The 23,752-nt window shown below is 33.7% G+C and overlaps 1 protein-coding gene across 1 annotated transcript; it reads right to left on the bottom strand.

Annotated features, from left to right (window-relative positions):
• Positions 1-2,863: 2,863 nt before the first annotated feature.
• LOC123560970 (uncharacterized) lies at positions 2,864-20,540 on the bottom strand. Its single transcript, XM_045353121.2, has 3 exons — positions 20,141-20,540; positions 16,462-18,536; positions 2,864-5,859 (listed from the first exon to the last, which is right to left on the bottom strand). The coding sequence occupies exons 1-3, from the start codon at positions 20,538-20,540 to the stop codon at positions 4,243-4,245; spliced, it is 4,092 nt and encodes a 1,363-aa protein (XP_045209056.2). The 3' UTR covers positions 2,864-4,242.
• Between the last annotated feature and the right edge of the window lie 3,212 nt (positions 20,541-23,752).

The raw sequence follows: 23,752 nt of genomic DNA, 5'->3' as shown, positions 1-23,752 counted from the left end.
ATTACAATGTTTTTGAAAGTACGCTTTTATGATATGCAGAGCTGCCTAATCCCACAATCAAAAAACAAACTAAAATGTAATGCAAGACGATACAATGCAACGTGTGCAATGCCATTCCATGTCATATCATGCCATGCAATTCCATCCCATCCTATATCATACCTTTCAACAGAGTACACCACAACTCAACCAAATCCAACCCGATCGTACATAACACAACACAAAAAATACAACACAACACAACACAATACATGACAATACAATAAATACATGACAATAAAATACAATACATGACAATACATGACATTATCTCCCCTTCTACAAATGTCTTGCATTTCTGTTGGTCAATAGACGTCATGTGCAGACATGATATGTTCCATATCCTTCTAGCAATTTTCCGATATGAATTTTTATTAAAACCGCATGGCTGCCGTGTTGTTGCGTATTCAAATCAAGTCAGATTATTTGGCTCAAGCTGTAGATATCGTTTCCGAAAGTAAATCTAGTGTATATACACATTTTTTGGTTGGGTTTAACGTCGCACCGACACAATAATAGGCCATATGGCGGCTTCGATGGTGGAGGAAGACCATGTGCCACTCTGTGTATTATTTCAACACGAGCGGGCAACTGGTTAGAACCACCGACCTTCCGTTAGCCAGCTCGATAGTTTCCGCACAAGAGAATTTATTTAAAAATGTCGAGGTTAACGAAAGGTTTATAGCGTCGACACAGACTTGAATGATTTAAAAGCCACTGGACTCAGTTTTGTCATATTCTCTGGTCCTTTGGGATCATGGAGTCAACTGATCTTTACCATAACAGAATTTCACTTCAGCAGAGTCTATAGGCCGATGAGTGGAGTTGTGCATTTCATTACCTCTCATAAAGAGATCCAATCAAAGCGAGTCTACCATTATTTTGCTTAGTTGCCTTTTATGCCTCCAAATGATCTTCTTGTAGATTTTACTTTCAAATATGTAAATAAATGAAGAAGAAATGGTGTTACATAGGGTAATAGTAGTCACCTAGCTCATCTACAATCGAGTTACAGAGTAATACTATTTACAATGTTGTAAAAAATGAAAACAAAATAACCAAAATATGGTACAATAATATTCTCTTCCAGTTGGGAATTTGAATTTGTACCACCAGTAGAATAAATAGATTTTTAAGCCTATATTAATCCTTTGTACAAAATAAAAACTACAAATACTGTTGTCATTCGTCCATGATGTTTCAGATGAAAAAGCCGCGAAAGGACACTTACTGTAACACGACCAGCAAATAACCTACATACATGTAGAGCAAAATCTGTCTCGGGTTATTCTGCAATAAACCACTCGCGTGCAATGACCTCATCTGATCCAGATGCGTACCACGGTCGTAAAAAGTAGTTACGATGTTTTTCTAACGCTGTTTATATTAATATGTCATGTTAGAATCGAAATAATAAGTTCCCAAGTGTGATTTATCATAGAATAACCCGAGTTTTTCGTTCTTATGCGAAACAATATATCACTCAGGCCTACGGCCTTCGTGGTATATTCTTACGCATAAGAACTCAAAACTCGAGTTATTCTACGATAAACCATGTTTGGGAACTTATTATTTCTTAATTTTAGTAAGTTTTGATTATGTGTTTTCCACATAACAAAACAAGTATGGATATCCATAAAATTCTATTTTTGAAGAGGCGATATCTCGGTTTATGCTCTGTGACCTATATTTTAATTTTTGATATTTCATTACACAGTGTTAACTTACCGCGAAATGAAAATTTTATCATTGCAAAATAAAACGTTAACCAATATTGATTACTTTTTTCATAAGTAACAATTGATACAGTTCCAGCATTTTGTCATTGAAGTGTCGAGTAGGTTTCTCCTACAATACAATACAATACAATACAATACAATGCGATGCGATGCGATGCGATGTGATGTGATGCAATACAGTGCAATGCAATACAATGCAATGCAATGCATTTAAAGGGAATTCCTTTAGTTTTTTATGCGTATCTTTCTGCGCAGCCGACACTATTTATGGGAAATTGAAGTGAAGTCAACATTTGTTGATACATGTGACAGACAATCTTAAATATGAGGAATCTTGAATAAAATAACTAACATTTTTCAATAAGTTTATCAGTAATCAAATGTTGATACTGGTTTATGTTGCATTGAAATGTATCATGCGTGAAATGTATCATGCAACTTGCCATTTGTGGCTGTGTGTTTGGCAGCGCATTTTAGTACAAAGACAGTATTGTTCATATAATGTTAGACAATTAATTTGTATTGATAAGATAATATCTCCTTTCAGATCATTTAGTATTCAATTATAGAAAGGATTCAGAATGTTTTTAACATTTTTTTAACTTGTAGCAGAATTAAACAATCAATCTGGTCAGGTTCGCGCCATTTTCGTCCGAACAGGTGTTGTATTCAAGCGGTCTAAACATACAGTTTAGTCTGGTGACCTATACATTTTTGCAATTTTTATGTTTACAATACAATTGCTTATACAAAAGGGAAACAAGAAAAAAATCTATATATAATTCATAGCAAACAAATAACAAAAGTGAATATGAAACAAGATTTCTTTTTCATTTGTACCCATTATTGTAATGATATAGTATTACAAATATGACTGTGATATCAAATAAGTATAAAATAAAATCTTTAAAAAGAATAAACCTTGTTATGCTGTCTTGATGCATATTTTATTGGTATTTATAATAAAAAAGTAGAAATTATGAAAATGTTGAAAAATCGCTATCAGTTTCAGCAACAGTGTGTTTGTTTAAAACATTTTTTCACAAAACAAGCCATTGTTTTTATTTTTTCATTGTTTTCAGCACAAATTTCACAAAAAAAAATGTGAATTTGAAAAAATTCTATGAAAGGGCAAAAACTATAGGAATTCTCTATAAATGTGATGCAATGCAAAGAAATTCAATGCAACGCAACGCAACACAACACAGCACAATACAGTGGAACCTTTGTAAAGCAACCCGTTTTGAAAGATACAAATATTAGCTATTATGTAGAGTTTGTTGTTCTGGAGAGGTAAATTTGATAGTATATTTCAGCTTAGGGAAATTTTGATTATGTTGTTATAGAGCGGGTTTTGCTTAAGAGAGGGCTGCTCTGGAGAGGTTGTGCTGTACAATTGAAAACAAAAACGTATACAATCACAGGTAATGATGTAGCCAAAATACAATACAATACAATACATTACAATACAATTACAACAAGAAACGAACAAGTCAAAACTATCACATATGAAACCATATTCCTTCCTCTGCTTGAATATGCATTTACCATCTTTCATCTATATACACAAGATAAAGGGATTGGCCCTTTCAGATCGTCCGACAACAATTTATTTTTAGATATCTGGAAATAAATGCTATATTTCTTAAGAAGGCTTTTATGGAAACACATGAGAATTTGCTGTTTTTACTACTTTTTACAATGAAAATCGTAAAGCGTTTGTAACGCTATACACCGGGTAAACTGTCTCGATTATAAATATCTATTTTTTGAAGTCATAATTAACTAAATCCGCTATAGCGCTATTGGCTACGACGGCGGAAAATATCTTTATTGCCGCGGCGGTCCGGAGTTCGATTCCCGACGTGGTCATCTTTTTCCTTGATTTGGTATTTTAGAAACAAAACCTCATATTCTAACGTTCATAATATGACCAAACTTCAATTTAAAAGAAGATTATTTTTAGTCAAAATCTGGAGGTCAGTGCCTTTAACACACTCAAAACAGAAATGATTCAACGCCGTTCAACTAAATGAGCCGTAAGAGATTTCTCCTTTCTTTCCAGAGTCGCAGACACTCAAATAAGACCGTATTGGTGCTCCTTTAAACACATCCCTGACAGTGATACTTCTTGGTGGTGATGGAAAAAAAAGTTTTAAACTGGAAATCAATGTTTACATTTCTTAAACTTTTCCTTTCTCTTCTTCACATTTTAACATGCTATCACGTCCTTGGTTCTACATTGTCACATTAGCTGATTTTGGACCCACTAGCATTTTAGAATTCTTTTTCTTTACATTAACTAATAAATCGGCATGCACACAATATTAATAACACTCGAAAGATGCGTTGACATAAATCAAAAGACAGACAGATAGGTAGGTAGGTAGGTAGGTAGGTAGGTAGACAAAAAGTTCGCCTCTGCCAAAAAAAAGGTTACACCTGAAGTGCCAACAACATGCATTTAAAATTTTGTCTCGCGTGTTCTGCTTGGCTCAGTTTGTCTTGTTCCCTGTTCTGTAGTCGGTAAAGAGACCAGAGATATGAACATTGCAGCAACCCTTTTATTGATGATATATGAGTAAAATATGAATACACCCTGTAGAGCATTTAGTCCGGAAACAATAAATGAGAACCAAGAAATGCCGATGACGTTGTCAAAAATAAGGAGTGGCCATGTAATCCCAACTAGAGTACACAGTTTGATGTACAGGAAGAAGTCATGTCGATTCCTTGTGCTCTGAACCCTAGGCGAAGAGTGGATTCGGTAAAAAGCTAGAGCAAGAAATACAATATTAGAGATGAAAAACAGACCTGCAGGAGCAACAAATGTACAAATGAAGATGTTGAAGTCAGAAATAAAGCAGTAATGTTTGCTATAACCAATGTCTGTTCCTTCAGATTCTGTCAAAGATTTAGCAACAACGACTAAAACAAAAATGCTCGGTAATGCAATGATGTACAAGAAATATCTAACAAACAAATTCTTACTGGTGTTCGTTTGAAATCGTTGGCCTAAATAGAATATTTTGAACATATGAATAGAGGCTACATTCATGACACAAAACGTTCCCATCCAGAAGAAATGATTACCGATGCCAACAGCAATGCACACGGCAAGGTGTGCCTTGATATTGAGACCGAACTGCAATAGTGACTGAGCCACTGATAGGAAAACACATAGAATCATATTTATTTTTCCTGGAACTGTACGTAAATCTCGAAATAGACTATATGTAATAAAAGTTAGAAACAAAGATATCAGCGAAAGTATTGTACATATTGAAGTAAACAAACTCAATGTGTTTTCTAATGGATGCAGTGGTATCGCTGCTGAGAAAGTTGATTTTTCGTATAACATCTGTCTAAATTTGGATGCACACACGGCAAAACCTATTCCTTTTAATTCTTTATACTTTGAGCGACCAAATGAAAGGTTGAGACTATAAACATGAATTTCCAAAGTCTGAGCATCAATCAAAACATCATTACAATTGAATTTCACAAATGGACAGGTAAGAAAGTTATCAACTGCAAACCTACGACTCGCTTTGAAATCGTGATTTATAGTCTGCGTGAACGATATACAAATTTCCTCGAAGGAATGTGTTGCCTGCAGGATAAATAATTCTCCACTTACTTTGCTTATGTCTTCTGTGTGGTAAGTAGCAGTTAGAGCTTGAATGAGTGTTTCACGGACAGACATAATATCTTTTGCATACTTCACAGTTATCCAAAGATCAACAAAAAGTTCTTCTCGATCAGAAAAAGTGACTGTAACTGTATCAGTTCCATTCTCCAGACATGAGTCTAATGTATAACAAAAATCACTAGAAACAAAAATATCCGTTGTTGCAGCATGGAAACTATTTATTACTTGATTTCCAATGGTTTCACACAGGTTTCCAAGATTTACTATAATAGATGTGTTGTCTTTTCCTGTCAAAGTTTTGTGTACCTTTAATAGGCGCAAGGCTATCTTTAAATTGTACTTTTGGTTCCATGCGGGCTTCATAAAGTATCTACAAGTGTTGTTACTAAGAATTATTCCTCCTGTGCAATAAACTCCCCGACATTCTCTCTGAATTGGAAAACAAATATATCATTAGGTTATTCAAAACTTTTCTGTACAAAACGGATATTCTCAGCTTGGTATGAGTGAAAATATATATTATACAGAACACTGTTAGGCCCTAAATAAAGTTTTATTCTATATTAATTTTAATTCATTTAGAGATATACGTGATTCATTGATATCAAACTCTGTACATAGAGCGCCTACTTCACCCGATTTACATTTCGAACATGTTCACGTGTTTCGGGCTTTATCGTATGTTTAAGGTAATATGCACCACCTACCGATTTTCAACGAACTGTTTTGAAAATTTCACAAATTAAGTTGATGGTATTTCCGATAGAATGGTATTTTTTCAGTTCTGTGTCATTCTCCATTTTGCTGCTGTAAATTTTTAAGCATGACCACCAAAGTCATTTTTTCAGCAGAGCGAAAAATGACGTACTTGACAGGTTTTTTGAGAGCGTTTTTATATACAACAAAAATACAGCAAAAAATCTTTATTTTCAAGATTGTGTTAAGATTATCTCCCCAATGACATATAATTTGTCAACTTTATTTCGACGTCACATCGAAGGCAAACGATTTATGAACGCAAAACGCATAAAACAGACGTCTAGTTTCACCCAAAAATTTGCGTAAAGACGCCTATATTTAAAAAAAACTGCCAGATAGTTTTTTGAATAAATTTGAGCAAATGTACAAAATTTCAATCGTAATCGATTCCGTTAAAGAAAAGTGGTGGTCACCGTTTTAGATTTCGCTCTATTTACCGTGGCGCTTCCCCGACCTCCAGTTAAGGTTTTTATTTCGTAAATTTCCATTGATTTAAATTCAGTTTCTGTTTCCATTGGTGAATATTAACTCCTAATAATGATAAATCGAAGATATTATTTCATGAAATTCTTGACATAAATGAATGATTTCGAGAAAATGCTCTCCTATACATGACAGTCTTTTTTTGACAACAGGAAATGCGTAATCGTTCAAGTGCATTCTAGCAAAAATTCACCGGACTTACGCTGCTTTTTTATTTGTAGTTACAAATTCAGTTCTCAAACAAACTTTATCTGAATTAAGGACGTTAACAATATTTGTCAAAATGCTAAAATATTAGCAGAAAAGTGAATATAATCTTACAAACAAGCACAATTTGATGTACAAATTAGATGTTAGTTCTAAACAAAATGGTTATAGTCAATCTTTAAGAGATTTATTACCTGATATTTTGGTGTTCATCTTAGACTTTGTTTTAAATTTATGTTCACGAAATTCATGATTACCAGGTATAATTCAAGCCGGCACCGAATATTGCCATGTCAGTGTATTTCTATGTTCCTTTTGTATTCCGTTGAACGTATGATGGCGGTAAAAGGAGCCGTTTAAAAAATTAATACTGAACGTGACTTGTGTGCAAAAGCCGGGAGCTGGAAAGGTAACTGGCAAAAGTTATAACTTTCTCGTCGGAAGTGCAGTTAGCCAGTTCATGTGATGTAGACCAGATGCAATTGATACAGTAAAAGACACGCAGAAGACTTTATATGTTCTCAATAAAAATGCAGTTATTTCGATAAATGAGTGCGGTTTTTATATAGGTCCTATTAAAACAATAGATAATCGGGGCTAAAAGTGCACTTTGGAAATATAAAGACTGATTCTCTATTCTTACACACATTAATTTTCGATTATTTTTTATATATATATAATATATATATTTTATTTCTGTATGTCATTCATACTACTACTGTTCTTCCATATCTGTCAATATCTGTCACTTGAAACTGACAAACCATAAAAGTTAAAACTGGATAAAAATTATTGACTTCTACATTTTTACAGACTACACCGATGAAAGTTTGCGTCTGATATCAGGAGACGTAGGTTAGAATCTCACAAATACCATAGTTTTAAATTTCTCAGTTTAAAGGTGTTGAAAGCAGATAGTTTAATTAAATAAGTGTGATCACAAAATAAAATGGAGACTTTATAAATCATGACTGCAGTATAAAATTAGATCAATAAATATATATTTTCAAATATTTTTGTCTGGATATATAAACTAAAATGGTATCTTGTCAAGTACTCAGTATTAATCAAAAGTTTGAAATCGTTTTATTGTCATTCTCTCCAAACAAAAGATGACATGTATGCGGGTCAATGTATCTGCACGTCAAGTACCGCAGTGTGAACGTGTTGGAAGTACATGTGATTAATAACACCTTAAATAAAATTATGGACAAATCTCTTTCTCTCCTCATAAGATTAATGTACATTTTTTGTATGTGTAATCTAATTGCTGTTAACCCTTTCTATTTAAGAATGGAATCAGTAACTTCGCACTCTTCAAAGTAATAGAGATCGAACTTACCGTTTATACATTGTATTTTGTTATTGTAGTTTGGTATCACGAGCTGGTGTTCAGTTGAATTTTATATACACGCATTTCGCAATAAACAGGGCCATGAAGGCGAATAAGCAAACTAGACAAAAGTGGTTTTAAATAGTTAAAAAAAAAAACCCGCAAAATCCTTAATTCATGCAGAAAGAATTGTTAATACATTTTGCACAGACACTTAATAAGGCCTGTTTGTATTTATTTGTCATGTATAGAACATTTTCTCGAAAAGATTCATCAGTTTGAAAAATATCATGGAATGACATTTTCATTTTATCATTATTGTGATATTATTTCATTCTATCTACAAATAGAAACAGACACTGAATTAAAATTAATGGAAATGTTCGAAATAAAAACAAAAACGTCGTTATTTTTACTTGGGGTAGGGGAAGCGCTGCGGAAAATAGAGCGAAATCTAAATCGGTGATCCCCACTTTTCTTTAATGGAATCGATAGCGATTGAAATTTTGTACGCTTGTTCAAAGGCATTCAAAAAGCTATCTGACGCAAAATTTTGGATGAAACTCGACGTCTGTTTTACGTGTTTTGCGTTCATAAATCGTTTGCCTTCGATGTGACATCGAAATAAAGTTGACAAATCATATATCATTAGAGAGATAATTTTAACACAAACTTGAAAATAAAGAATTTTTGTTGTATTTTTGTTGTATATAAAAACACTACTTAAAATTACTACTTAATACTTTATATTGCGTTCTGGTGAAAAAATGACGTTGTTGGTCATATTTGAAGATTAAAGCAGCAAAACAGAAAATAACACAGAACTGAAGAAATACCAGTCTATCGGAAATATCGACAACTTTAATTTGTGAAAATTTCATAACAGCCCGTTGAAAATCGGTAGGTGGCGCATACTACCTTAACATGGGATTGTTGAACCATTCAAATACGGAAAAAATACAGTTGTTAATGCACGTGCGTCCAATATGGTAATATATTGTACGGTCATGTGATGCAAATAAACGTTCACAATTGAATAAATAAAATAAATATAAAAATACAGAATAAAATAATATATAGAACCTATGTATGACATTCAAAATATCAACATTGTAATAAAAATAGCATCATTTAAGGTAGTATCACGTTTCGAGTTTCCGGTGAATGATAGAAATCAAATAACATTCAGTTCTTTCCAAAAATCGTTATGTTATGATTCAACCAAATAGTTTCCTTTGTCTACCAGAAAGGAACAATTCTTATATTTCAATATTGAAGTTTGATACCTTTAATACAGACAATAAAATAAAACAATAGCAATTCTTTCGCGACTTTGGTGAGCTCACCAAAGCAATTCCAAGCAAAAATATTAATGTGGAATGTAAAGTAAGTTACAAACTACAATGTCCTACCAAGATATTTACAAAAACAATGCATATGCAGAATGGAGAGTTGAAAATAATTTTGACAGCTCGTGAAAACTAACGACAAATTTTGACAGGTGTATGATGACTCATGACCTAATTAAGATTTTTTCTGTTATTTCTAACTTCCAGTTTGATTTTCTTAAAAATGGATCTTCTATATTGTAGCTTAGAACAAAGAGCTTGTCTATCCAAATCAAGTAAGAATTCCTATTGTTTCAGTCATTTGTCACTAATTAGAGCAACTCACAGTGTTGCAATCATACAAAACATATCTCTTATTTTCACATGGATATTGAGGATATATCTAATGAGCACATGTATTGGAACAACAATTTTAATACCGATTGTGTATTGCAATAATGCTAAACTATCTCAGCCGTGACGTGTCCTTAATGACGACAGAATGATTTAATCCTGATTTTATATAGCCCGTAACACACTGGAAAAGTCTTTGTTTACACTTTCGAAATTGTCCACACTTTTTAGAAATTGACTAAAGTCACGCTAAAGATGGTAAAGCTACGGGAATTATATTGAATTAACATTTGCTAATGAACTTTTTAAAAAGACTTAAGTACATAGGAACGACATGTTTACATGCTGCTATCCAGCACCTACGTAATAGAAATTATGTAAAGCCCAGTAAGTGTAAACTAAGGCATTTTTAATTAACATGAGCTGACTAAAAACTAAGTATAAGAATAGACATTTCATGCTGCAAACATCCATCGCAATTTTAAAAATTATGTTTTGCATATGGATCAAGCATGATGAGACACACATTCTCCAAAAAAATTGTTTGAAAAAAACTTATTAATTAATTACTTAATTTCTAATTAGCAAACAGGTCTATCTGAATCTTATCAAATTTGTAATGCAAAGTAGGTCTATCTGCACTTGGTCTTGTTTTGCATTATAATCTGACTTATCTCTACAAGTCTGTCTGCACTTAGACTTATTTTACACTGATGTTTTCATAGAAAATGATAATACTAACAGTTGATTAAACAGTTAATTAGCTGTTTAAAATTTAATGGAATGTAAGTTTCAGCTTAATATATAAAATATAAAGACTTAAGACCAAAAATAAGCGTACATATTAGTAATCTGTTTTTATAATCTGATTGGGTACCTGATTAGGTAATCAAATGTCACTTAAGTAAAAGTGTCATAGTTTCATAAAGCACATGAAGTGTTTTTGTTTTATCTGTCAACTATTACTGTGATAGAAAGCTTGTCAGTTTAGCATTAGTGCTATATAGTATCTTCTTAACATAATGTACATGTATGCAAAACATTTTTCCTAAATACTTTAGGCATTAGTCACGCAGTAGTCGATACTGCATTGCGCAAAGGACCAAGTAAAGAAAACCTTGCAAGTGAAATTTGTTCTCCTGCCAAACGTTGCAAGGACACAAGTCAAACAGAGCAAAACAATTCCTTCAAAACAGCTTGTACACTGCCTCCTTCCCAAAAATTGAATTCCATTATTGCCATAAAGACTCTGAAAAATATTACCTAGAACCCTGGAATGTATAATTCTAGAATAAACAATCTGTATTTGAACAAATGCGAAAGTCTTTTCTATCTACACATACGGTTAAATATTTGGCAGGCATTTTAATCTGGCTTTTAAAAAACCATTGAAAAGATCGTTGTGATTTATGTTAAAGACACGAAAATGCTAATGAGGTGGAGAAAATAACATGAATGATATGTAAAACATAATGCGAAACGTAAGACATGGGCTAGAGAGATGAAAGCTGAAGACAAGGAGAAATGCACTAGCAGTTTCTTGTTAACACCACACAGTAATGAGTCTGTTCTATACTACTGCCGTAAACTGTGTACATTATAACCTAACAATCTATGACATTGGTACAGAACAGAAACCGCTAATTTTTGACAATGTTGTGCCCTGCCATTTAAAAATACTTTAAATTCAAATCACTGCAGCATAAATTTCTTGAACGTGGACAAACTCAAAATGAAAATGACTTGGTTCATGCTACCATTGAGCTAGCAAGCAGAGGACAGTCCATCTACATAACTCCTCAATGGGCAGCTACAATCAGAATGACACGCCAAAATTCAAGGCATTACAAGGTCAAGGAACTAGATATCAATGATTTTTATACACCGGAAGGGACGTATTATGTTATGACCTCAGTTTCCGTCTGTCCTTTAGCAATTTCGTGTCCGCTCTGTAATTCTTGAACCCCTTGAAGGATTCGAAGAAACTTGATACAAATGTTCACCACATCGAGACGATGTGCAGAGTGCATATTTTGGATGTCTCGCTTCAAGGTCAAGATCACACTTGGGGGACAAAGGTCATACAACTTTGTTTCGTGTCCGCTCTGTAACTCCTGAACTGCTTGAATGATTTTAAAGAAATATGGCACAAGTGTTCAACACATCAAGATGATGTGCAGAGAGCATGTTTTAGATGGCTTGCTTCAAGGTCAAGGTCACACTTAGGGGTCAAAGGTCATAGTTTCAGGCCTATATTGCTCCGCATTGTGGTGCTCTTGTTTAGATTTAAAACTATTGTCAAAGTCAATTGTTAATCTAGATGTTGACACTTAGAGGGCAGAAAATAAAATGGATGCAGATAAAGGTTGTGCCGTTTGAAAACAAATTGACTTGGTGAATAAATATCAGAACTGTTGAAAAAAAAACGCAGTTTTACTGCAATAAAGGTACACGGAAAAGCACCATAAAACCCTTTATATAAAGGTGTGTGTATAACAAAATGCCTGACAAAATATGTTATTATCATTAAAACAAAGCATCGGAAATCGAAACATGGTTTACTTCAGTACTTTTGAATCAGACTGTTTCAAGGCTATTTCAGAACTTTTGGGATGTTTAATACATGCACATTACCTCATCGAATGTAAATTTAATGTCAAATTACAAAGTTTTTATAAATGCACAGGAGCATAGAGAAATGCTATTACTTTTACTTCCGATGTACTGGGGTATGTGGCTGTTGTGAATCCATTTCCTACCTTTTTATTTCGAGATCTTCCCAATTAATAATAGCTTTACTTTATTTACATGTATAACTGATTATTATATATTCAAGAATTTGTAAATTCTTTGATATGAATAATTATGAAAAATCAATCAGTCAAATGCCTATATATTCTTGTTAATAACACTCTTACACTTCTATTTTAAAAATATAATTAGAAATATAATTAATTTTATGCTTTGAATTACCATTTTCGGGATATTCTTAATGATGGAATGGTTTATATTTTAACTGTGTGCATTTGAAATCCTAATTAAATTAAATTCAGAAATGAAGAAGTTTATTTCCTTTTTTCTTGTTTTGTGTCTTTATCCTGTGCAAGATAAGTTTATATGCATTGACTTATTGATCTGCTTTAGGAAAAGTACAATGCAAAATATGTCTCTCTGCAGATGGACCTATTTTGCACTAAAAACCCTGGTGCAAAATAAGTCCAAGTTACAAAAGTAATATTTCCATTGAAGTTAAAAAATAATTGTGATTAGGAATTGAATCCATTCATATCTGTTCGTGATATTTCTTAATTTGAGTCAGTTTCATCTTTTTCTTAAGAAAAGAAACAGTTTTTTGCTTCTCCTGTAAAATTTCAAAAAAAGCAGATGGACCCGTTTTGCGCCAAGCCATCGATTTAAGCAGCAATAAGTCTGTATGTAAAAGAACTCAGTATATAAATAGATGGCTATATTCTACTATAAACACGAGGGCCATGAAGGCCCTGTATCGCTCACCTGACCTACTGACCTAAAGATCATCAAGATTAACATTCTGACCAAGTTTCATTAAGATATGGTCATAAATGTGGCCTCTACAGTGTTAACTAGCTTTTCCTTTGATTTGATCCTTTGACCTAGTTTTTGACCTAACATGACCAAGATTCAAACTTGACCTAAAGATCATAAATATTAACATTCTGACTAAGTTTCATAAAGATACAGTCACAAATGTGGCCTCTAGAGTGTTAACAAGCTTTTTCCTTTGATTTGACCTGGTGATCTAGTTTTTAATCCTACATGACCCAGATTCAATTTGGACCTTGAGATCATTTAGATTTACATTCTGACTCAGTTTAATGAAGATAAAGGCATAAATGTGACCTCTAGAGTGTTAAAATGCTTTTCCTTTGATTTGACCTGGTGACCTAGTTTTTGACCCCAAATGACCCAGCATCAAACTGATGCTAAGATTTTATTGAGGGTAACATTCTGACCAAGTTTCATTAGGATTGGGCCAAAATTGTGACCTCTAGAGTGTTAACAAGCTTTTCCTTTGATTTAACCTGGTGACCTAGTTTTTGACCTCAGATGACCCAATATCAAATTCATCCAAGATTTTACTGAAGATAACATTCTGACATAGCTTCATTAAGATTGGGCCAAAATGTTGACCTCTGGAGTGTTAAAAAGCTTTTCCTTTGATTTGACCTGCTGACCTAGTTTTTGACCCCAAATGACCCAGCATCGAACTTTTCCAAGATTTTATTGAGGGTAACATTCTGACCAAGTTGCATTAAGATTGGGCCAATATTTTAACCTCTAGAGTGTTAACAAGCTTTTCCTTTGATTTGACCTGGTGACCTAGTTTTTGACCCAGATAACTCAATATAAAACACGTCAAAGATTTTATTGAGGGTAACATTCTGACTAAGTTTCATTAAGATTGGGTCAAAATTGTGACCTCTAGAGTGTTAACAAGCTTTTCCTTTGATTTGACCTGGTAACCTAGTTTTTGACCCCAGATGACCCAATGTCGAACTTGTCCAAGATTTTATTGAGGGTAACATTCTGACCAAGTTTCATTAAGATTATGCAAAATTGTGACCTCTAGGATGTTAACAGTCAAATTGTTGACGACGGACGACTGACGGACGGACGACGAACACAGGGCGATCATAAAAGCTCACCTTGAGCACTTTGTGCTCAGGTGAGCTAAAAACAATGAAGATTTTTCTTTTAATACTTTACCAGAATATGATCGTACGTTCCATTGTGGCAGTTTGATATTTCGTTTGTAAGTTGTATTTGGTTGAAGTCCGCCGCCGACAAAGAAAACATGTACTTATATTCAAAGGACATCGATTGAAGTATGCGCACAAGCGTTACTACCTGTAATAAAGAATGCACATCAATGACACCTTACGCTTTCCATAAAAACAATCTGTATTTCCGTTTCCTAACTGTTAAAGCTACTTTCCATGGAATCGCAAGCAATCTTATCATTTGTCTATATTTTCTTTATGGTTTCTGACTATGCAAATAGCAGTTATTTTATCTAAATTCCATTTTGTTACTTTGTAATCGCTTATTTTCTACGGAGTACCGAAACCTATTTTTAGAATGTGAAATTGAAAGTAGACTACGATAATCAAAAGAGCGCACACTTAGCTCGCAAACAGTAACAAAATGGCTGCCCTAGCGCACAGTTAGGCTTCTGGGTAAAGAAATTCGGTAGTTAACGGCGAATATTCTAATATACGGCCTTATATGCAATGTAAATGTTCGTTGGGGGTATATTCAACAGCTTAAAGACAAACTGTCAGGGAATGTGACACAAATTTCTTTTAAATGCATGTAGGGCAACGCGCATACTTTGAGAATGAATAGAGTGTATTAATCAAGTCAATGGTGAAACGCCGTTACTGAATATAATGAAGAGCAAACAATTACTATGCCAGGGAATATGATACCACTTACTGTACACCATTTTAAAGGTATTTATATTGTCTTTCAAATGCTTGAAATGCAATGTTCTATCTTGGGGAAAGTACCTCTAACGGCATTCTCATAGAAGACATAAGGTAGAAGATTGAATGAACTACCTAAATCATACCAGAGATAAAAACCTGGGCCATAATGAAGTTGAAAGACAGTAAATATCTTTAAATATCTGTAAAATGATGTATGATGAATTATATTATAGATTCCCTGAAATGGAACCTATGCCGCACATTATTAGCTCCGTCGACCAATAAACGTTAGTGTTTGCAAACGGTGTTACTGCTGTTTCTGTTACTGTTGGCCAAAAGGTGGTTATGTTATAACTGCTAAGTGTCGTCTCCGACAGTTAGTAGTTTACCGTTGAAATCTTTGAAAGTACGCCGGATTTAACAAGTATAAATGTTTCACTATTGAAACCAGAATTATTTGACCACGTACAAGTAGAATTATTTTTTTTCCATAACGAAATTTAATTAGAGTGTGGAAAGCAGCCTATGACAACCTATAGAATGTGCTAGTCTAAAGACGCAAGGCAATGTAAGCGTTTGAACTTTCAATCTCGAATATACCTTTACCTCAAACCTTCGAATAACGCGATACTTTCCGTGCACGTCGCCTTAACATCATGCTGCAATATGGCGTTAATTTATGGCAAACAAGTGACCTGCCACTAAGAATATTACATGGAACATTCTGATTATAAGAAATTAAAACGCGATCGTGTCGCCTGTCATGTATAGTCTGGTAAGTTAAACTTTGGATGTGTTTCGTCCATTAGTAAAATTACTACCAATTTATGAAACGAGTCCAAAATACAAGGCTATCATTTCCAATGTATTGCATGCAGTCGGCTTTTGACAGCGAAAGTCTATCTTATTTTGAAAAGTACTCGTACCGATATTGTATTTCTGACAAATACCTTAGGAGTACTAGTATGTCAAATGGTATGTGCACAGAATATATTGCAACTACTTTCATTGGAAACTGAGTATCTAATTGTGACAAATACACTTAAATCAACCTGCAACACTTTTCGATAATTATAGTAAGTGGTAAAATGAATCTTACTTTTATCCATTTTGGAAGGTTGCATTCAGCACAATACATGTTTTTGTATGGGTGCCATCGTGGTTGTAAACTTGAACTATGACACAAGTCTTCCAGCTTTCTTTGCTCAGTCCAGATGTCCGTATTGTTGCCTTTGCATTCTGATACCAACTGTGTATCATTTTCATCGGAAAGTTGATCAGGGTTACAGAGAAAGCATGCAAAATTCTTGTAAACTTTCTTGTAAACTCTGTACTCTGAGAGAAACATTGTCTCTACTGAAACACTTTCACAGATTTCCTTTGTTATTACATCGCCAACAAGCCACAGTCCAGTTTCATTGCAATGTTCAAAGACCTTCCTTTTAGAGCAAGGGTATTCTTTTTCGCTCACTGCTACTGATTCGAAAACAACATCAATTGATGACTCTTTTCTTTCATATCCAATTCCTTCCAAAGAGGCAGATTTTTCTGCATTGTACTCTGCTCCTTTACAATTCGAAGAGTATGCGGGAACAAATGCTATTTTTGTACAATGTGTCCTAATGATGTCCAGCAACAGTGTCATATTTGTATAAAGAGCAGGTTCTACAAAATTGTTACAATGTATTTCAATGTTCAAGGTAACATTCGAATTGTTGTTATTGCATAAATAGCAATAAATGTTTCGATACGCGATCATCTTGTCTTTTGTGGTTACAGGAATATGTAAGAAGGGAGCACCTGTAGCGGTAGAACAGTTCATTTCAAGTTCAACAGCACTTCCTGCGCCAAGACAAGCATCAATTAAAGTGTAAGATTCTGCAGTTCTAATATTCTGAATGTCATTTGTCATGCCTGAATGGCCAGGTGAGAGTTTCTTCTTCTGAAAGGAGGGAAAATAGTCCCGGCCAACGCATGAGTATGGTTTCTTAGTAAGAACAAGGTCCCAGCAGCATTTCATGTCTTCTGCGCATGTATTGTTGCAAGAGCATTTGTCACAAACAGGGTTAGGTAATCGATAGAGGCCAGATAATGGTGTCTTTACTAATTCATTTGACTGATCTCGTAAAGATGTGTTCCAATAACAAAGTACGCCTTCTCCGGTACCACATACGTCGGTATATCTTTTCAATTTTTCTCGGTTTTGAACGGTATTTTCATTAGACTTATGATGCCGAACAGAGCTATGTACGATAGCAAAATCATCCCATAGTAATCCGTGGAGATACCATTCATTATTTTTCAATAAGTCTTTTCCCGAAGATAGCACTGAGACTGTTATTCTGGAGTTCACCGTTTCGTATGTCTGATTTCCAGATAGTACAGTAACAGTGCGAATATTTTCTTTAAAAATAGATTGGTTACTTATTTTCCTGCATGCATAACAATAAATGTTCTTAAAAGGTTTTAATCTTTTTGAGACTGGGAAGTTTTTGCAGGCGTGTTGAATAGCATGTCCTGAAAGCTCATTTGACGGGCCACACGTATCAATGATGGCAACATTCTGCTCAGCGGTTACACTGGGATTACAAATGTAACAAAATACATTTTTGAATTTTCTGTATGGACTCAAGAAATTTTCACAAGCCCAAAGTATATCTACATCGTTTTCCTGCCAAAGACCTGTCGTATTGCATGTACTAATTAGTTGTTTATTATTTTCTTTTCTATCACAGTAAGATATTGAATTGACAAAACCTACATTTGGATTAAAACTTATTACACATTCTGACTGGTTCAGGGCTCTTTTTTTCAATTCGCCAAAAGAAGAGACGAATTGCAATTGTGTCTCTAAAATTGAGTAAGGACATTTAACGTCTGTCTGCCAGGGGTCACAACTCTTGTCATTGTTACATAGTGCACAGAACATGTTACTATAATATATTCCCGTTACGGTGGATGTGCACGGATAAAATTCGGTTTCACACATGTCAACGACAGTTTGGTTTTCATTGAAATTTCTTAGGCATGTGGTAACCATGTTTAAAAGCACTTCCATTTCTTTTGGATACAAGACTGAATTTACACAGTCTTGTTTAACATATCCATAATGGCTGCTGGGGCAACATCTACTGGAATCGAAGCAATCTCGTGAACAATAACAATGTGCACAGTCTGAAAAATATAAATTGTAAATCTATCTGTTAACGGCCGTGGTACATAAATTGTATAAGTTTTTTTTTTTTTGCAAATTTCTACACCTACGTTTTCTATATGATTTCTTAACTGAAATAAACGTTTTCGAACCCGGCGAATTTAAGGCAAAGTCTCCAGTTTGTAAAATATTGACACATTATAGATTCACAAAACTGCTTAATGATAATATCTATACAGTTACGTTAACGTATTATTGCATTTCAGTATGATTTCGAGATGGTTTCTGCGCATTAACCAATTGGGGAAAAAAAACAGTTCTCAATGAAGAGAAATAATAAATATTAAAATGAATTATTTATAGTGAAAATAGTGACCCAATACAAAAGATAATGATATCTTTCTTAAATCATATAGTAAATATAAACTAGGCGAAATTGCTTATTTTATTTAACAAAATTAAAAAGAATATTTTGGTTTTACGCCTTTTGCACAGTAATATACTCGGATTTACTGAGCCTATGAGAAGGAGTGAAATGTGCCGCACCCCTCACGCATCTAGCATCTAAATATGGAATGTATTAAAAAAACAAACAGTGTTTGGTTCTATTGTCAGTTTACAGAATACAGCTGTAGATCTTCCTGATTTACGTTCGCAGAGAAAGCGGTACTACAAAGTGTCAGTGAGCTGTTGAATTGTATATGTTTATTGTATTTTTAGGCAGCATTTAACGTCACTTATGTAGATAAGTGACGTTAAATGCTTCCTAAAAATCAGATAAGAGTCCTGGGAAATATTGAGATGTAAATGCATTTTTTATTTAACACCAAATTGGTGATGGATTCCTAATATTTACTTAAAAATATTTCTTATTCATTTATAATGTAAAACTATTCCGAATATGCATATTCTCATTTCAAGCACAATATATTTATACAACTCAACAGTATGTCGACACTTAGAACGAATAACACACTGACATTAACTGAAAACAGGAATAAAGCCGGGTTGAAAAAAAAATCTAGCGCTATTATGTACAATTAAGAAAATAAAGTGCACTATAATAATGCATAGGTATGAGCATTAACTGAAATGTCCGTTAAATGACATACATTGATATTTAGGAATTTGTTATGCAAATTTGATAAATCATTTGTATCGCCTCAATTTTGTATAAATAATTCATTTTTACATTGGTTATTCCTTGGTATTGAATACTTTGTCTTCGAAAACGATAAAGGTCTGCAATTAACATAAACCATTTATAAATGTCTGTATTTCTCAAATGCTCTTTTTTCAGAGGTATAGCAGGTTAACAAAACACCGACACAATTATGCCCCATATAAAGAATGTTTAGCCTTTCACGATGGAAGGTGCCTCGTCGAACATTATTTTAGGCATGGGCGAGCATCTGGGTAGAACCAACAACCGTTAGCAAGCTTACTAGATAGCTTCAATGCATAAAAGTAATGAAGTTTGGAACATACAGCAGTGATTGGTATGTGATTGGAAGTCAACGACCTTACCCATACGTCAACATCCTTTTTAGATATTCCTTCTCTTACTTAGATCTTCATTCTTCATTTACGTACATGATACTATCAGATAAAAAAAGCATTGTACCTGAAAATGCATCATCCATCTCTCCAGAGTACACCAGATCCTTACTTAAATGCACACCACAGGTATCTCGCAGAGGACATATGAGAGAGTACTCTTCCTTAAGCTTTGTCACGTTGATGCTTACATTCCAACGTTTTTGTATAAACTTCTCTATGAATACGTTTTCTTCCCCATCAATTAGTGACCTATCTCTCCTAAGAAGATGCTCGAAACTACCGGCAACTGAACTTTCTGACTCGTTGTAAAACTTTCTAATCCCGGTACCATCTGAATCAAGACCATGCTCAGCAGGATTTGTTTTAGCATGCTCTGCATCGTTGTCTAGATTTCTAATTAGGCCACTTATAAATAGAGCAAATATAGTCAAAGTTAATAGTCTACACAACCAACTGTTTTCCATTTTGTTTCACTAATTACTGAGGAAACACTCTAAGAAAATGCACATAATCCAGTTTTGTCCGAAGGAGAAATCCATTTTAAATCTCATCAGATCCCAAATTTTGCACTTCTACTGTTCAACATCTCTATTTACGGTCATATAAATGATAAGAATAAAATGCGAAGATATCTTCTAAACTGTTTGAAGACATTAAATGTCTTTATAAAAGTTTATTTTAATCAAAACCTGTTTAAGTGATATGTTCCGATACAATTTGTGCTCTGCCTCAATTTCGAAAGAAGTCACATAATATATTATGCGAAATTTCGTCTTTTAGAGCAGTGCATAATAATACTGTATCAATTAATCTCTTTAGATTTGTCCAGGTGTGCGATTGCATTTATTTATAACATTTAATTATTTACGCGTGACATTTACAGGTTAATGCATACATTGTGAAAGAGTGTAGTCACATAAAATGCAGGGGTTGGACGTATTTTGCATTTTGCCGCTTTTAGGTGAGAAAAATGCTGCTTGCAGTTCAAAATGACGTCATTTGTTTACTTTTTGACCCAACAGATGACACATTTTGCAGTGGTGTGTTTATTATATACGAATTTTCAACCGATAACATCCAGTTGGTGGCCATAAATTTATCTTCACTCGGCTTTTTGTCTTACATGTTTATCTTTATTTGTTAAAAAGTTATTAAAGGTACAGTGTCAGTTTATAGTGACGAAAGAATCGTAGCCGTGCATGAAAATGTAATTCCTGTACAAAACGAACTCTTTACAGGATGTTTATTGATCTAGACATATACATAAATTTATACTGTAATTTAAGATTTTTATCTGCTACTTTTAAACCTCCCATTGCAAAAATATTTTGGTACAAGCAACATTTTGTTGTTTGATGTTGTATACACGACATTTTTGTTGTTTGATTGTTCTACCGAGATGTCTTCTTGAAGTTTTTCAATCCAATATAAAGACTGGCAATTAGAAATATTTAAAGGTGATATATATATATATATAATACAAAATGTAATGTGGTTCGCACCAATACTAGTGAAAGCAACAAAAATATTATGCATTTCTCTAGCTTTTTTGTACATTTTTAATTCCTGGTATTGAAGATCAGTTAATTACTGTCGCCTTGGGGAGCAGACATGAAAATGGTTTTGATGACACCAATCTGCAGCCGTTGTATGCCATATTTCTAGGTACCATAAAAAATTAAAAAGACAATAACGTATTCCTTATTTCCATCAAAAAAGTTTAATTTCGATGAGGAAATTTAATTTAGTTATGCCCCTTTTTAACTTTGAATTGTTTGGTTAGTTTTTTGATAAAGTGAGATATCTCTCTTACTATCATAGTTTGAAACTTAGAATAGTTATTAACTATCAAAGTCTATACAAGGAGAAACACTCTCCATAACTCTGATTTTATATTTGACACACTTATGCCCATTTTTAACTTCGATTTTTTGTTAAAGTTTTGATAAAGTCAAATATCTCTCATACTATGAAAGTTTTTGACTTGAAACTTAAAATAGCAATTTACTACTACACAAGGAGAAACAATCCCCATTACTCTGATTTGAATTTTGATATAGTTATGCCCTTTTTAAATTTAGAATTTTGTTTGGTTAATGTTTTATAACGTTTTTACAGGCAAAGATGAAATTCAGAGTCAAGCACTGAGATAAGTCTAGCGTGCTGTCTTACGGACAGCTCAACAACATGACATAACTCTATCCTTCTTATTTGTTTAATCATCTTCCTTTATTTGATATTTGTCCATATTCGTGTGGAGTCGAGCTCATGAATGAAATATAAAACCAAACTGGCACTTATGATAAGTTTCACGTAATACATGTTCATGTGAAAATGTGCGACGCACGCAAACCTTTACTCTACCATACCTTTTTAGTAATGTCCATTTAGTAAGTTTTACTGTCCAGGGCATTACACTACAAGTTATGTAGGGAATTTACGCAGATAATATACGACAGAGAACATTGAGATGAAGTGCAGCATACAAGGACATAACTTTTACCACACTTGTTTTAAGGTTATCTCCCTATATTAATTTCTTTATATGTGGCGTAAGTCTAATATACAGACTTCTTTAAGTTATATATACCTTAAAATAATTTGTTTATTTTTTTTTTATACAGCAGTTTGAAAAAGCGGAAAGTATTATAGAATGGTATTATCCGTCCATCTGTCCATCCTTCAACATTGTCTGTAAGTAACAAAGTGTAATTAGTGTGGCTTTCAAATTTGACATTTCGACTAATCTCCACTTTGGAAGGATCCTGTGTGTTTTTGTGTTCAGTCGATCAAAGGTCAAGGACATATTAACCTGGAGACTAAAAACGAATTTTCATCACGTTAGTAAAGTACAAATGATAGAAAGAACCTAAACAAAATTGCAGATTACATTGAGGACTAAGGTACAATGCACCATCTCTTTTAAAATGTCAAAATTGTACATCCTGCAATGAACTCTCATTTGATTTCTTTAGTTACTCAAACAAAATACTTCTAAAAAGGAAGGAAATATATTTCATAAAAAACACATTCATTGAGAATTAAAAAGGCAAAAGTTAATGAAATTGATTTGTAATTTTGAAACTTACATCATTTTTCAACAGCAAAGGTCCAATAAATATGTTATAATCCGGACTGGTAATGAATACGTTGGTGAAATAAATGCAATGAAACGTTGGTATATTTGTGACACGCTTGACTTTCAATCTAGAGGGCCAGGGTTAAAATACCAGTCAAGCGCTTGGCATTTATGAGATGCTCTTTAGAGTAGACCACCTAGGTATGAGGTGCGCATTGGTTCTTCAAATGAAGTAGTGCTACGTGTGTATTGATGCTGTACACTAAGCACATTAATGATTAAAAAAGAGCTAAGTTCAGTAAGCCAGAAATGCCTGTTTCTAAAAGATTTCTCTCTTTTTATTACCGGGCCTTTCTGTCGCTCTAGTCAGATCACTCTGTGTCTGTACTGAAAGAGGATGAAGTTGGCACCCAGGGTGGCTGCCTCTGTATGTAAACGTTTTCATAATGGACGGATGCTGAGTAAATCTACTAATCTAATAATGAAAATATAAAATAATAACAATAAAAATTATGAGAAGAAGGAATAAGAAGAATGCAAGTTTGCGTGTTGGCTGTGTAGTAGGATCTAAAATGATTGAACGAATCAGTGTCAATT

This window comes from Mercenaria mercenaria, chromosome 2 (genome assembly GCF_021730395.1).
Source record: "Mercenaria mercenaria strain notata chromosome 2, MADL_Memer_1, whole genome shotgun sequence".
Taxonomy (NCBI): Eukaryota; Metazoa; Mollusca; class Bivalvia; order Venerida; family Veneridae; genus Mercenaria; species Mercenaria mercenaria.
This window is presented reverse-complemented; position numbering and strand designations above follow the sequence as displayed.

Bases quoted from the DNA above. Each gene is read 5' to 3' on its own strand.
- LOC123560970 (XM_045353121.2), bottom strand. From the start codon at position 20,540: ATGGAAAACAGTTGGTTGTGTAGACTATTAACTTTGACTATATTTGCT. The intron at 18,537-20,140 runs GTACAATGCTTT...TATATTTTTCAG, and splicing joins GATGGATGATGCATTTTCAG to ACTGTGCACATTGTTATTGT. The intron at 5,860-16,461 runs GTAAGATTCATT...TTTCCAATTCAG, and splicing joins ACCTTCCAAAATGGATAAAA to AGAGAATGTCGGGGAGTTTA.